The following is a 16,318-nucleotide window of genomic DNA, read 5'->3' on the forward strand; positions in this document are numbered from 1 at the left end:
GCTAATTTAGATCTGCTAAAGCTATGATACAGTAAAACAGATCAACTTGTCTCACTCTTCTTCTCTCTCTCTCTCTCTCTCTCTCTCTCTCTCTGCAGTTTGCTGTTTCGTGGTCCACAAGAGGTGCCATGAGTTTGTCACGTTCTGCTGCCCCGGTGCGGATAAGGGTCCAGACACAGACGTAAGTAGCCGTACCCCACCCTCTACCCCTCATGTTCTCACCGCCTCTCCACTCTTAGGGTCCCTAAGCTTCTGTCAATGTACCCCTCCCAAAACGCACCACTAGCGAAAGYGGGCACCGCCAAGGCACATCTCTTCTAAGGCTGCGTCCCAAATGGCACCCTATTACCATATAGTGTATAGCTATGTTGGTATAGGGTGCATTTTGGGARGCAGGCTAAGTATATGGTTACTCTCAAAGTGACAGCCTTGCAGGACGACGGACCATACGTCCTTGTCTCMTTCACCGGGGCTGACCATTAAGGAAGAAGAATGAGTCTGCTCCTTGTTTGACAAGAGATCATTGTGTGTGGAGGCCCAAAGCTGTAGTATCATACATCACCTTGCTCTGTGTATTGGGAGGCCAGTCAGGCTAGTGTTTTTGGCTTGAAGTTGTAGGAATTTAATTTCGGCAGAGTTCTTTGGTTTGGTATCATAAAGAAGTTGGCTCTGTACTCTACTTTCAAACACCTGACAATAACTTTCCATTTTAAAATGGTGCGTTTTGAAACGGAAATAAACAAAAATGACTCCCCGTTTCAGTGTGTAATTTTCTCAATTTGATCCCTAATGAACGCAACCGGTCACTTTAAATTCAGTGACTTTGGACACATCTGCTTTAATCTCTCACTCTGGCGGGGGGTCGGATAATGAACACCGTGTCCAGGACAGGGCTCTGGATGAATCATATCAGCTGATGGCCAGCTTACCTCGTTTCACCTCAATATAKCTKATTTTATRTTCCCGAAGGGTCACTTTGTCCSAGTCATTGTCACTCGAGGACACTTCCAGGTCCACTCCAAAGCACTCAGATGTGTACACTCGTTTACTCCCTGTTAAGAGCTGGGACATGGGGGAGATCCCCCATGATTAAGACTTTTGATTGACCCCAGTAGTCTAAATACATGACAACCCACACCAGTGTCATACTTGGCGGTGAGGAAATCCCGCTATGCCCTCAGACGAACCATCAAACAAGCAAAGCGTCAATACAGGATTAAGATTGAATCCTACTACACCGGCTCTGAAGCTCGTTGGATGTGGCAGGGCTTGAAAACTATTACAGATTACAAAGGGAAACCCAGACYCGAGCTGCCCAGTGACGCGAGCCTACTAGACAAGCTAAATATCCTTTTATGCTCGCTTCGAGGCAAGCAACACTGAAGCATGCACGAGAGCACCAGCTGTTCTGGATGACTGTGTGATAACGCTCTCGGTAGCCGATGTGAACTAAACCTTTAAACAGGTCAACATTCACAAAGCCGCTGGGCCAGACGGKTTATCAGGACGTGTACTCCAAGCATGCGCAGACCAACTGTCAAGTGTCTTCACTGACATTTTCAAACTCTCCCTAACCGAGTCTGTAATGCCTACATGTTTCCAGCAGGCAACCATAGTCCCTGTGCCCAAGGAAGCGAAGGTAACCTGCCTAAAATGATTACCTCACCGTGGTACTCACGTTGGTAGCCATGAAGTGCTTTGAAAMGCTGGTCATGGCTCACATCAACAYCATCCTCCCGGACACCCTAGACKCACTCCAATTCGCATACCGCCCCAACAGATCCACAGATGACGCAATCTCAATCACACTCCACACWACCCTTTCTCACCTAGACAAAAGGAACACCTATGTGAGAATGCTGTTCATTGACTACAGCTCAGCGTTCAACACCATAGTGCCCATGAAGCTCATCACCAAGCTAAGGACTCTGGGACTAAATACCTCCCTCTGTAACTGGATTGTGGACTTCCTGACGGGTCGCCCCCAGGTGGTAAGAGTAGGCAACAACACATCTGCCACGTTCATCCTTAACATTGGGGCCCCTCAGGGGTGTGTACTTAGTCCCCTCCTGTATTCCCTGTTCACCCACGACTGCATGGCCAAACATGACTCCAACACCATCATTAAGTTTGCTGACGACACAACAGTGGTAGGCCTGATCACCAACAACGATGAGACGGCCTATAGGGAGGAGGTAAGAGAACTGGCAATGTGGTGCCAGGACAACAACCTCTCCCTCAATGTGAGCAAGGCAAAGGAGCTGATCGTAGACTGCAAGCTAGCTAGATACATTTCCATAAATGTTTAATGCTTTTCGACCGGTCCCCAAATTAATATAATTGATACAGAGTTTGTTTTGATATTTCCACCTGTGTGTCGTGATCACGTTTGGTGTGGGGGATGGTGGTGAACCGGTTTGGGCATGATGTAACACAGCTGATTCAAATGATCAAAGCTTGATGATTAGTTGATTATTTGAATCAGCTGTGTAGTGCTTGGGCAAAAAACTAAACAAGCACCCCTTGGGGTCCCGAGGACCGAGTTTGGGAATACCCTGAGCGAGGCCTTCCATGGAATGAGTTTGACACCCCTGTGCTAAGTGATTTTCTTCGCTAGTGGGGCTTAGAGGGGTTATAATGATAAGGGCAGCAGGTAACTCCCCATTTTGTCAGCGTTACAAATATATGTTCATGTCAATTATAGTAATCCAACTTTATGGATTTATTAGGCACAGATCTAGGAACAAGCTTACCAACCCCCAAACTTCAACTTGTGAAGAACATAGTGACTTTAGATCTAGGGCAACTGCATCCTATCAGATATGTTATTAGCAAATGTGTCATCTGTGGCCACATTTCTCAGCATTACAGTAACAGATTGTTGAGTTACGTAATGTAAGAAAAGCACTGTTCCTACTGAAATGTGTCTGGTTCATGGGCTTACAGAATGCATCCAAACAAAAAGTGTGTGTTTTATTGAGTCTGCTAATGTAGCCATAATGACTGCCGCTAGCCAACGTTAGCCTCGTGAAAAACCCACATCTTAATAATTTAGCCCATTCCACATGGGATACGCATCCCAAATAGAACCCTATTGCCTATATGGTGTACTACTTTTGAACAGGACCCATTAGTGRACTATATAGGGAATAGGGTGCCATTTGGGACGCAGGGAAGGATGTACAATGCAGGYYGATATTGGCGGTTGTAATGCAGGGGGATATTGGCGGTTGTAATACAGGATATTTGCTCACCACACAAGGAGCTATTGCAATGTGAATTGCCCAGCCAGGATAGATTCACTGCACATGTTAGCTCTATGTGCAGTTTCCCCTAGCAACCTAATTGCTAGGTGGGCAGAATCCAAAATAAAGGGTGAATACTAGGAGCATAAACCATGGTGCTGTCCRAAATGGGACCCTATTGCCTATATTGTGCACTACTTTCCACAGGGCTCTGGTCAAAAGTAGTGCACTAAATAGGGAATAGGGTGCCATTTGGTACCCTCACCCTGACTCTGTCTGACTTAGGGCACTTCAGCAATGTGGAAAAGCGAACATACTGAAGAATAGGTTCCTAAAGCAAAGTGTACTGTAAAGGTCTAATGAAAAACTATTGCGCTCGCGTCAAGCAATCTCCAAATACCACCCTTTCCACTTGAGCTATGGGGCCGTGTTTTCCCGGAGTAACGATGTGGATCAATTCGCTAGATTAGTGCAATTAACTGCTTCAAAATGGTTTCATTTGGCCACTCTGCTCTTTGTTGCCAACAGAGGCTTGGCTAGTATGTGTAGTGTTTTGCAGAACAAGCTTGATTAATAATTAGGGCTGGGAATTGCCAGGAACCTCACAGTACGATATCGCAATACTTATTTGGCGAAATGTATTGCCATTCTCACGATTCTATATGTATTGCGATTCGAGACTGTGATTTTATTCGATGCTCACCATATGTCTGCTGCAGAGAGACAAGAGAGAGCCGTGAATAAAAGAGTTTTGATCAGTCATGGAAATAAGTGCTAAAAACAGATTGGTTCCCTATTTAAAAAGAAGATGGGGAACAAACTATGAAGGAAACATGTTGGTGCAGGTACAGCCAACTAACACAAAAATAACATTGCGATATTGTCACGATATATCGTCAGAAATAATATCCCGATATGTAACTATCAKATTTTTTTCTCCATCACTATTAATAATGCATGGATTTCCTGGTCTAGATTCCCTTGTCTGCTCTGGTTTGAGCGGAACTTGACCTGAGGGGTGACATGGTTCTCTGTGCTCAGAGACAGTGMGGGAAATATGAGTCATTCACTTCCAGCCTGAACTCTCAGCCTTAAAGAGACTCAGGCTGCGTTCCTAATGACACCCTATTCCTTACATACAGTGTACTACTTGGGGTAATACGTAGGCTGTGTTTACTCAGGCGGACCAATTCTGATCTTTTTTTCAGTAATTGCTATTTTGACCTGTCTGATGTGATTGGTCGAAAGACCAATTAGTGGGGGGGGGGGATCTGAATTGGGCTGCCTTGTGTAAACGCAGCCATCGACTCTTGGTTTAAAAACAGTGCACTATATAGGGAATAGGTTGTCATTTGGGATGCAGCCTTAGCCTGAGAGAGCCAGTGGCTGAGTCATGAAGGACCCTTCCTGCCTCCCTCCCCAGTCTATGAACCCAGGAGTCTGAGTAGGCCCTGCCGCACGCCAGACGGTAAATGTAACCTGCTAGCCGCCCATGTGTCTATGACGTAATCATGCCCGTCTCTGGCATACTCCAACCTCCCTCTCCCCCCTTTCACCCCCCGCCCCCTACGGAGTCGAATACCAGCGTGTGCTCTCTGTAGCCCATGCCCCTGCGCTTCCATGCCAGACCACAGGAGGTTGGTGGCAACTTAATTGGGGAAGACAGGCTTGTGGTAATGGCTGGAGCGGAATGAGATGGAATGGTATCAAATACAACAAACACATGGCTTCCATATGTTTGATGCCATTCCATTTGATCCGTTCCAGCAATTGTGAGCCGTCCTCCCCTCAGCAGCCTCCACTCTGTGTCAGACGTTCCAAAGAGAACGTGGCTCACACGCAGACTGCTGGAAATTCGATTTTTGTGCTTAGCACACTCTTTATCTCGTTTTCTTTGTGTTGACATGTACAGCAGAGCAGAGGGTGCTGCTGTCCCTGCTTCTTTAGCCAAATGAAAACCCACAACCTCTCTCTCCTCTCTTTCTCTCTTATCTCTCCCTCTCTTATCTCTCCTCTTTCTCACTCCTCTCTTATCTCTCCTCTCTCTTCTCTCTTCTCTCCTCTCTTTCTCTCTTATCTCTCCTCTTTCTCTCCTCTCTTTCTCTCCTCTTTCTCTCTTATCTCTCCCTCTCTTATCTCTCCTCTTTCTCACTCCTCTCTTATCTCTCCTCTCTTTCTCTCTTCTCTCCTCTCTTTCTCTCTTATCTCTCCTCTTTCTCTCTCCTCTCTTTCTCTCCTCTCTTTCTCTCTTCTCTCTTATCTCTCCTCTTTCTCTCTCTCTTCTCTTTCTCTCCTCTCCTTCTTTCTCTCTTCTCTCTCTCTCTCTCTCTCTGCTCTCATCCTCTCTCTCTCTCTCTTTCTCTCCCTCTCTTTCTCTCTTATTCGCTCTCTTTCTCTCTCCTCTATTTCCTCCTCTTTTCTTCTCTCTCTTTCTCTTCTCCTCTCTTTCTCTCCTCTCTTTCTCTCTTATCTCTCCCTCTCTTTCTCTCCTTTTCTCACTCCCTCTTATCTCTCTTCTCTTTCTCTCTTCTCTCCTCTCTTTTCTCTTCTCTCCTCTCTTTTCTCTTCTCTTTCTCTCTTCTCTCCTCTCTTTTCTCTTCTCTCCTCTCTTTCTCTCTTTTCTCTCTCTCTTTCCTCTCTCTCTCTCTCTTTCTCTCCTCTCTTTTATCTCTCTCTTTCCTCTCTCTTTCTCTCTCTTTTCTCCTCTCTCTCATTCTCTCTTTCTCCCTCTCTCATCTCTCTCTTTCTCCTCTCTTTCTTTCTCTCTCTCACACAACACACACACACAACACCACACACACAACACAACACCACACAGTTCTCCCCTATTCTTTCTTTCTTTCTCCATTTATTTATTTCTCTCTTCTCGCTCTATCTCTCTCTCGGCCAGTCATGGAGCCTGCGTTGCTTCTGATAACTGTCACATAGAATTACATTCATGAATGAGACCCAGGCTAACTAGACTACAGCAGCCCCATTAATTCAGTGTGGCCGAGGAAGTTTGTGAGGGGGTCAACAAGCGTAATACATGCAATGTTGTTAATGAGGTTGCTTTAATGAGCCTCGTGTTTGAATCATTTATAATAAGTACAAATACATTTTTTAAATAATAGTTGCTTCCCAAATGGCACCCTATTCCCTGTATAGTGCACTGCTTTTGACCAGGGGCTGAGTTCAAAAGTAGTGCACTATATAGGGAATAGGGTGCCATTTTGGAGACCGCCGAATGCCTCAATGCACAGGATGCGAGGCTGAATGCCTCTTGTCCCTCCCACACAAATGAATGGTMTCAGATCATTGAGTCTGTGTGGCTAATGAGYTTCCTCATACCACACTGAGCTAATTATTATGATCCACTGTCATGCAGGCTACTCGATCAAACGGCACTAAATGAAAGCGAGACAATGAATGAACGCGAGATATTACTCATTACTACCATCTACTGATGTGAAAAGAATGATGCCATCTGTGGCGAGAATATAACCTAATATCAGTCATCATAGTTGTCATGTACATGTATATATGGAGTCATCTGGTTATCCATTCATGTATGTACAATGTTGGTAAAAGATTACTTSTGAATGTGATTACTTTCAAAACAATGTTATTGAGCTAATGCTTATTTTCTTAACTATAGGAATAAAGCAGTCTTCCCGTTCAGCGTTTTCATCAAGGATTAATTCAGCAGCAATGGCAGAGTTTTATATATGAAAGGAATATGGGATAGTTGTATGTGTTTGTCACACATTTGTGGGGCCTTAATTATGTTTGTATAAGACAAAGTATAAGTAACTTCAGTGGCAGCCAAGATTTAGCCTAATGTCAGTCGTCATCGTTGTCATATATGCATATAGGGGAAACACTGCTTTTGATGCAGCGACGGTGGGTTTGTGCCCATAGGCGACGTTGTTGCCAGTGATGTCTGGTGAGGACCTGCCTTACAACAGGCCTACAAGCTCTCAGTCCAGCCTCTCTCAGCCTATTGCGACCAGTCTGAGCACTGATGGAGGGATTGTGCGTTCCTGGTGTAACTCTGGCAGTTGTTGTTGCCATCTTGTACCTGTCCCGCAGGTGGGATGTTCGGATGTACCTGTGCAGGTGTTGTTACCCGTGGTCTGCGGAACAGGAAGGACGATCAGCTGTCCGTCCTTTCCCCCTGTAGCGCTGTCTTAGTCGTCTCACAGTACAGACATTGCAATTTATTGCCCTGGCCACATCTGCAGTCCTCATGCCTCAGGCACGTTCACACAGATGAGCAGGGACCCTGGGCATCTTTCTTTTGGTGTTTTTCAGAGTCAGTAGAAAGGCCTCTTTAGTGTCRTAAGTTTTCATAACTGTGACCTTAATTGCCTAACGGCTGTAAGCTGTTAGTGTCTTAATTAACAACCGTTCCACACGTGCATGTTCATTAATTGTTTATGGWTAATTTGTCTTTTTTTATTTAACTAGGCAAGTCTGTTAAGAACAAATTCTTATTTTCAATGACAGCCTAGGAACAGTGGGTTAACTGCCTTGTTCAGGGGCAGAACAGATTTTTTTMACCTTGCTCAGGGATTCGATCTTGCACCCTTTCGGTTACTAGTCCAACTCTCTAACTCTCTAGGCTACCTGCCGCCCCATTGAACAAGCATGGTAAACAGTGTTTAAACCCTTTTACAATGAAGATCTGTGAAGATATTTGGATTTTTACGAATTATCTTTGAAAGACAGGGTCCTGAAAAAGGGATTTTTTTTTTCTTCTGCTGAGTTTATATATCTGCCTCACTCTCAGAGAAATAAGAAGTACCGCTAGGTTTTACACAGTCAAATGTAACAAATAACTAGATTTTCATAAAGAAATGTACAAATGATACATTTGTGACATCAATATTTCTATACAGTAATATGAGATATGTATGTAAAACATTTACATTTTAGTAATTTAGTAGATGCTCTTATCCAGAGCGACTTGGTAAGTGCATCCGTCTTAAGATGGCTAAGTGAGACAACCACATATCACAGTCAAATATACAGGATACCAATATTCCGTTCCAGAACAAAGAAAATACTGTATATAGCGTTTTGTGGAAAAAACTGTACCCATAAGCAGATGTGAATATAGGTTTTTCAAAATAAACTCTTCATATGTMGTTGAATGTGTGGCTCAGTTGGTAAAGCATGGCACTTGCAACGCCAGGGTTGTGGGTTCGATTCCCACTGGGGACCCGTACAGAAAATGTATAAAGTCACTACTGGAAGACACACTGGATAAGAGCGTCCGCTAAATGACTAAAATGTTAAATGTAAATATTTCCATTGGCRATTGTAGATGAATACACTCGTGGCTGTTTAGTCATYCATTTTCCTTTACTTGGTGAGAGTGAAATATGAAGTCATAAAAGCACAACTCCTTCCTACTCAGTTTTATTGGAACAAGAATGAATCATGCAAAGCCTGTAGCAGAAGTATGAAATGAATCTTCTATATTGTGATGTACTGTATATGCATATTATTTGCCTTAAGCATATTGTGCCCCTCAACCTGCCAGAAGTTGTTCTTCAATCACTGGTCCTAGAGACCCACAGGGCGTTTGAGCAGGGCAGGCTTTTATTCCAGCKCAGCACTAACACACTCCGTCACCTAACCACAGAGCCCTTGAATAGTCWAATCAGGTGCATTGGCACCGGGCTAGCACAAAAACCTGCACACCCTGTGGTTCTCTAGGACCAGGACTGAAGAACTGTGGGTTCCAACGACTGACCAGTCAGATGAGAAGAGAATAAGAGAATAAAATGAGAAGAGAACATTTTTAAAAAGCTTAGAGGGTTCAATACCCGGCACCACCCATACATTAAACAAAAAATGCACGCTTGACTAAGTCGCTWTGGATAAAAGTGTCTGCTAAATAGTACATTATTACAAGTAAGAAGACGTGTATGGTGAAGAGATGAGAAGAGGGTATGTGTGGTGTTCCCATGCCCCTTTTTAAGCCAGGGTACAAGGGGTAAAAACAACAGTGTTTATTATGTCTAGTAAATGTTTATTATGGACTTTGGCCCTGCATCCAAGGATGCCTGAAAACTCTCTCTCGCAACGATCAGCAAGGGATAATTAGGTTTCATTACAAATAATGAAACCCAACCAGACCTAGTGAACATGTTGTRGTCTACTTAAATATTTAGAATGTTTTTGCTTCGCCTGGGGAAAGGGCCACTTCACGTAGTGCCTGTCGATGAGTCTGGCAGCACATGTTTTAGTAATAGTACGTAGTGAGCTGCAGTATGTTACCCTGGTGAAGCACTTGTTCCATAGCAATAAGCCCCAATACCTCATAATACGACTGTGATTGAAGACGATAAAGACCTATAACACTGTTTTGATAAGGGCATAAAGCGTTTACCATCGTCCAAAACATGTACACGTATTCACTGCGGTGTTCTAGAATTTCTGGGGGACCGTTGGCTTTCATACTTTTCGAAGTCTCAGCGCACCACATTCAACACATTCAAATGAGGACGTGTACCGGCGACGTGTTGGTTGGGAATGGTGGGGAGGTGCGCGTTCGAGCTGTACGTCCCCCGTCGCTATGTCACAATGGGACACCGGACGATCACGTCCTAGCATCTGTGGATGATGAATTATGCGTAAGGCTCACCGTCTAAATAACCTACAGCCCAGTCCCAGTGAGCAAAACTGGTTGAAAGGACGTCATTACAACCTGTTTACAACCACAACTTGTTGTAATCTACAACCAGTTGTCCACTGGGTATAACCTACAGCCCAGTGTTTTGACTCGTCACTCATTGATTCCAAACAGTGATGAACTATCACTGGAGAGCTTGTTTAATAACATGGCTGCTGAACTCATGTAAGCTTTGACATAGGCCAGTAGACCAACATGTTGGTGATTGTACCAAAACTGTGTATCTTATTTTAACAAGCAAGCTATGTGCCAAGACCTCAAATCCCATGTCATAAAATACAATATTCCTCATAAACTATGGGATTAAGGGGAGATGGGATGAATAAAGTCACTGTCTTGACTAATGACTGTATCAAGGATTAGGGAGATGATGCTAAATCACTGTCTGATAATGACTGTATCAAGGATTAGGGAGATGATGATAAATCACTGTCTGACTAATGACTAATCCTCCGCTAATCCTTAGATTAAAGTCATTAGTCAGACGTGATATTATTCTCTATCTATCCCTAATCGTCATTAGACAGAAAGTGATTTATCATAATATCCTTATCACTGATACAAGTCCCATTAGTCCATACAGAGATTTATTATTATTTAAATTATAATTATATTTAAAGTTTTACCGTTTTCTTGGTAACGCAGGTAAGATTACTGAGAAAAACCGTATATATTGCAGCAAGAACCCTGGGGAATAGTTTACGAGGGGAGAGGAGGGGGATGAATGAGCCTAATTTGAGTAAATGAGGGGATTATATATAGGTGAACCGTAGATGGTTGAGGCCAGAAGATTAGGGAAATTTAGGCCAGGACACGGGGTTTAAACACCCCTACTTTACGATATGTGCCATGGGAATCTATTATGACTCAAGAAGAAGTCCAGAGATCACAGCCCGTTTAACGTCAATCCAGAAAGACGGCAAACCTCATAACAGAGCAGTGTCCCAAATCACATGCCACCATGGGGCATGGGATCTTTTGTTTTATGACCATAGGAAGAGTGGAACTCCTACTGGCCGCTCCAACACACCACTTACCAGCAGCAACCTGCGTACTCACCATCCAGGGACTGAACCAGGACAACCACTGCTTAAGCTTCAGAGCAAAGCCAGCAGTGGTATGCCAGGGTGGTATGCTGCTGGCCAGAATATTTATCTCATCTCCCTATCCTTGATACGGTCATTATTGTCATACAGTGATATTGATCATCCATCTCCTAATCTTGATACGGTCATTAGTCAGACAGTGACATCTTTTACTACAGTACTGGAGGTCGAGCTATACAGGGCATTCGGAAAGTATTCAGACCCTTGACTTTTCCAATTTTGTTGCGTTACAGCCTCTTCTAAAATTGATTCAATTGTTGTTTTTTCCTCAATTTATCTACATACCATTTACATAAGTATTCAGACCCTTTACTCAGTACTTTGTTGAGCACCTTTGGCAGCGGTTACAGTCTCGAGTTTTCTTGGGTATGACACTACAAGTTTGCACACTGTATTTGGGGAATTTCTTCCATTCTTCTCTGCAGATCCTCTTAAGCTCTGTCAGGTTGGATGGGGAGCGTCGCTGCACAGCTATTTCAGGTCTCTCCAGATGTTTCGATCGGGTTCAAGTCCGGGCTCTGGCAGGGCTGCTCAAGGACATTTAAGAGACTTGTCCCAAAGCCACTCCTGTGTTGTGTTGGCTGTGTTCGTAGGGTCGTTGTCCTGTTGGAAAGTGACTCTTTGCCCCAGTCTGAGGTGCTGGAGCAGGTTTTCATCGAGGATGTGCTCCGTTCATTTTTCTCTCAATCCTGACTAGTCTCCCAGTCCCTGCCGCTGAAATACATCCCCACAGCATGATGCTGCCACCACCATGCTTCACCGTAGGGATGGTGCAAGGTTTCTTCCAGGCATGATGCTTGGCATTCAGGCCAAAGAGTTCAATCTTGGTTTAATCAGACCAGAGAATCTTGTTTCTCATGGTCTGAGAGTCTTTTAGGTGCCTTTTGGCAAACTCCAAGCGGGCTGTCATGTGCATTTTTACTGAGAAGTGGATTTCGTGTGGCCATTCTACCGTAAAGGCCTGATTGGTGGAGTGCTGCAGAGATCTTTCTCGACACAATCCTGTCTTGGAACTCTACGGACAATTCCTTCGAACTCATGGCTTGGTATTTGCTCTGACATGCACTGTCAACTTTTGGACCTTAAATGGACAGGTGTGTGCCTTTCAAAATCATGTCCATTCAATTGAATTTACCACAGGTGGACTCCAGTCAAGTTGTAGAAACATCTCAAGGATGATCAATGGAAAGAGGATGAACCTGAGCTCAATTTCGAGTGTCATAGCAAATGGTCTGAATACGTATGTAAATGAGGTATTTCAGTTTTTAATTTCGCCCTTTTCCCCCCTGTCTGTCAATAGATGGTAAAATKAAAGGTGCTTGAGAACTTGTGGCTCTTTGATTGGGGTCATTCACCCTCGGCATGAACCTATACGAAGAGAACCGCTGCACCAAGTGGTGTTCCACTGGGTGCATCTCAACAGCCTTATTTGGCTTCCTCTCCTCATCGTATTTCCTTCATCTGCACTGATGTGGGACATTTGTTGCTCTGGGGAAAATATACCAGATAGACTTCACCTATTCTCTGGGCTCAGACGGAGGAGCGGATGCCACTCTGAGTCCTCCTCCCAGTCCTGAGTCATGGTGCTGTGATGTCATCTCGCTCGAGACCCCTGCGTTTCTGCCTCAATGCTGAGAGTGTTGCTCTGGGCCCCACTGCCCGAGCCTGAACCTAATTGGGTGCATCCATGCTACATTGATTTGATTAAAGTCTACCCCCCCCCCACCACCTCTATGCACACAGACATGCACGGATACACAGAGACAAATGGCACACACACACACAAGCTGAACACAGACGTGCACAGATGCGCACACACACACTCACACTATTTCTCTCTCACAGTGAGGCTTGTGTGGATCTTGAGGATGTGGCTAATGTATGTGGGGTCTGGCTGGCCTGTACTGCCTGGTTTCCCCTTTAGTGCATRAGWGCAGTAAGACCTAAATCAAATCAAATGTATTTGTCACATACACATGGTTAYCAGGTGTTAATGCAAGTGTAGCGAAATGCTTGAGCTTCTAGTTCCGACCATGCAGTAATATCTAACAAGTAATATAACCTAACAATTTCACAACAACTACCTTATACACAAAAGTGTAAAGGAATGAATATGACATTAAAATATATGATGAGTGATGGCCGAACGGCATAGGCAAGATGCAGTAGATGGTATAGAGTACAGTATATACATACGAGATGAGTAATGTAGGGTATGTAAACATATAATCGGCATTGTTTAAAGTGGCTAGTGATACATTACTCAAGATGCAGTAGATGGTATAGAGTACAGTATACATATGAGATGAGTAACATTATATAATATAAAGTGGCTAGTGATAAATTGATTACATACATTTTTCCATTTAAAGTGGCTGGAGTTGAGTCAGTATGTTGGCAGCAGCCACTCAATGTTAGTGATGGCTGTTTAACAGCCTTATGGCCTTGAGATAGAAGCTGTTTTCAGTCTCTCGGTCCCCGCTTTGATGCACCTGTACTGACCTCGCCTTCTGGTTGATAGCGGGTGAACAGACAGTGGATCGGGTGGTTGTTGTCCTTGAGATCTTTGGCTTCCTGTGACATCGGTGTGGGTAGGTGTCCTGGAGGCAGGTAGTTTGCCCGTGAGCGTTGTGCAGACCTACTACCCTCTGGAGAGCTTCCGTTATGCGGAGCAGCGTCGCGTTAACCAGGCGGGATACAGCCCGACAGATGCCTCGATTGGCATCTGTAAAAGTTTGAGTGTTTTTGGTGACAAGCTCGAATTTTCCACTTCAGCCTCCTGAAGGTGCTACCTGTCTGTGTGGGACCATTTAGTTTTGTCCGTCGATGTGTACTGCCAAGGCACTTAAATACTCTCCAACTCTCCACTACTGCCCGCGTCAATGTAGATAGGGGCTTCTCCTCTCTGTTTCCTGATAGTCACGATTCATCTCCTTGTTTGTTGACATTGAAGTGTGAGGTTATTCATTCCTGACACACACTCCGAGGCCCTCACCTCCTCCCTGTAGGCCGTCTCGTCGTTGTTGGTAACAAGCCTACACTGTAAGTGTCGTCTGCAAACTTGATGATTGAGTTGGAAGGCGTGCATGGCCACGTAGTCGTGGGTGAAACAGGAGAACAGGAGAGGGCTGAGAACGCACCCATTGGGGACCCAGTGTTTGAGATCAGCGGGGTGGAGATGTTGTTACCTACCTTGACCACCTGGGCGGCCCGTCAGGAAGTCCAGGACCCAGTATTGCACAGGGCGTGCGAGACCCTGAGCTTAATGACGAGTTTGGAGGGTACTATGGTGTTAAATGCTGAGCTGTAATCGATGAACAGCATTCCTCTTGTCCAGGTGGGTTAGGGCAGTGTGCAGTGTGATGGCGATTGAGTCGTCTGTGGACCTATTGGGGCGGTAAGCAAATTGGAGTGGGTCTAGGGTGTCAGGTAGGGTGGAGGTGATATGGTCCTTGACTAGTCTCTCAAAGCACTTCATGATGACGGAAGTGAGTGCTACGGGGCGATAGTCGTTTAGCTCAGTTACCTTAGCTTTCTTGGGAACAGGAACAATGGTGGCCCTCTTGAAGCATGTGGGGACAGCAGACTGGGATAGGGAGAGATTGAATATGTCTATAAACACACCAGCCAGCTGGTCTGCGCGTGCTCTGAGGACGTGGCCGGTGGTAATGGACCAGATTAGCTCTGGGATAAGAGACAAAAACGCACACATTCACTTTAGCAAGGAAATATGCGCACACACACATAGGCACACAGCCAAAATGACCCTTTGAAGTSTATAATGCAGTATCACTCCCCTCTCCTCTGTTTACCAGTGAGCTAGAAGAGTATGGCGGCAGCACCAGAGCAGGACGTGGTGAAGGGAAGGTCCCCTAGGTTCTGTTTACCAACAGCTCATCCAACTCGTAATGAGCACTAATGGACCTTGAGTCCCTCTCTCGAATGTCCCGTGACATGCCTGGCTGAGGGAACATTCGGCACTGCGTCCCAAATAGCACCTTATTCCGTAGTGCACTACTTTTGGTCAAAAGTAGTGCACTGTATAGGGAGTAGGGTGTCACGTGGGACACGGTCTTGGTTTCTGGAGCTTTGGTGAGGTCTGTGGACGCTAGGCTACACCGTAGAGGCACTGAAGCACTTCCTGATGGAACGTTCCCTGAGGGAAGGGGCACCYCCTGGGTCTGCTGGCATGAAGCGTWTCCCCCTCGTGTCCTMTCACCCAGGGAGTCTGCTTCCTGGAGGTGTTATCGCTGCAGACCTTTTTAAAGCAGGTTCCGTTTTTTTTCTTCTGGGCTGGCACGTGTCTTGGTTCCCTCTGATCGCGCACTCTTATTCACACACACACACACACACACACAGTGGGGCACCGCGGGGACTTTTGACCCCACCCACACTTACTTGGGCGTCATAATTGAACATTACTGGAAGAGCAGGCTCGTGCGTTGATCAACCGTGGGTGAAGCAGCAGTCTTTTGTTTATCCCCATAATGGATGGAAAGTGCTCTCAGAGCTCATCTCTCACTTCCTCTTTACTTTACTGAAGGCCGACCTTGGAGAAACACAGGCAGAAGGTGTAGAGAGAAAAGAGAAGATATTAACGTACGGTGTGTGAGGAGGAGGGGGGGGTCAATAGACGTTATGCAAGAGATGACATCTAGCCCCTCCTCCTTCCTTCCATCCTTAGGTAGAGCCTCATGTGTTTACTCAGCCCCCCAGGGAACTGAAAGGTGTGTCGTCTGGACGTGGCAGCGCGTGCCCATGCTGTTGCCGCACTGGGGGGGGCGGGGGGGGACAGCATTGAGCCGAATGCCCAGTGTTATTTTGCTGTTTTTTACCACGGTGGACCAACTTCGGCTCTGTCACCATTGCCACGGGGGGGTTGGTCTCATTCATTAGGAGCTTTTGTATAACTCATTGTAGTCACACAAATCTGTCGCCTAATCAGACCCTTCCCATTACCCCCCCGTCCAGATTTAGCTGGCTGAGGTTCTTATTTGCCAGGATGAATAAAATAGGTTCAACTAACTAACTCACTTAGTGGATGAAAGTATCATAAAAACTTCTTGAGTCCACACAAGACACTGTCCACATCACGTCACACGACGAACACTCACCGTCCACACGAGACACTCACGCCACACGAACACTCACGTCCACACGAGACCACTTCACGTCCACACGGAGACACTCACGTCCACACGAGACACTCACGTCACACGAGACCACTCCCGTCCACACGAGACACTCACGTCAGCACGAGACCACTCACGTCCACACAGACCGCA

The 16,318-nt window shown here is 45.4% G+C and overlaps 1 protein-coding gene across 1 annotated transcript in view; it reads left to right on the forward strand.

Moving 5' to 3' along the window:
• The window catches only part of LOC111982249 (protein kinase C alpha type), a 222,442-nt gene that overhangs the window by 82,301 nt on the left and 123,823 nt on the right, over positions 1–16,318 (forward strand). The window contains exon 3 of the mRNA XM_024013793.2: positions 99–181. Coding sequence (XP_023869561.1) covers positions 99–181 — 83 coding nt within the window. The remainder of the gene's footprint in view (positions 1–98; positions 182–16,318) is intronic.

This window comes from Salvelinus sp. IW2-2015, linkage group LG21 (genome assembly GCF_002910315.2).
Source record: "Salvelinus sp. IW2-2015 linkage group LG21, ASM291031v2, whole genome shotgun sequence".
Lineage (NCBI taxonomy): Eukaryota > Metazoa > Chordata > Actinopteri > Salmoniformes > Salmonidae > Salvelinus > Salvelinus sp. IW2-2015.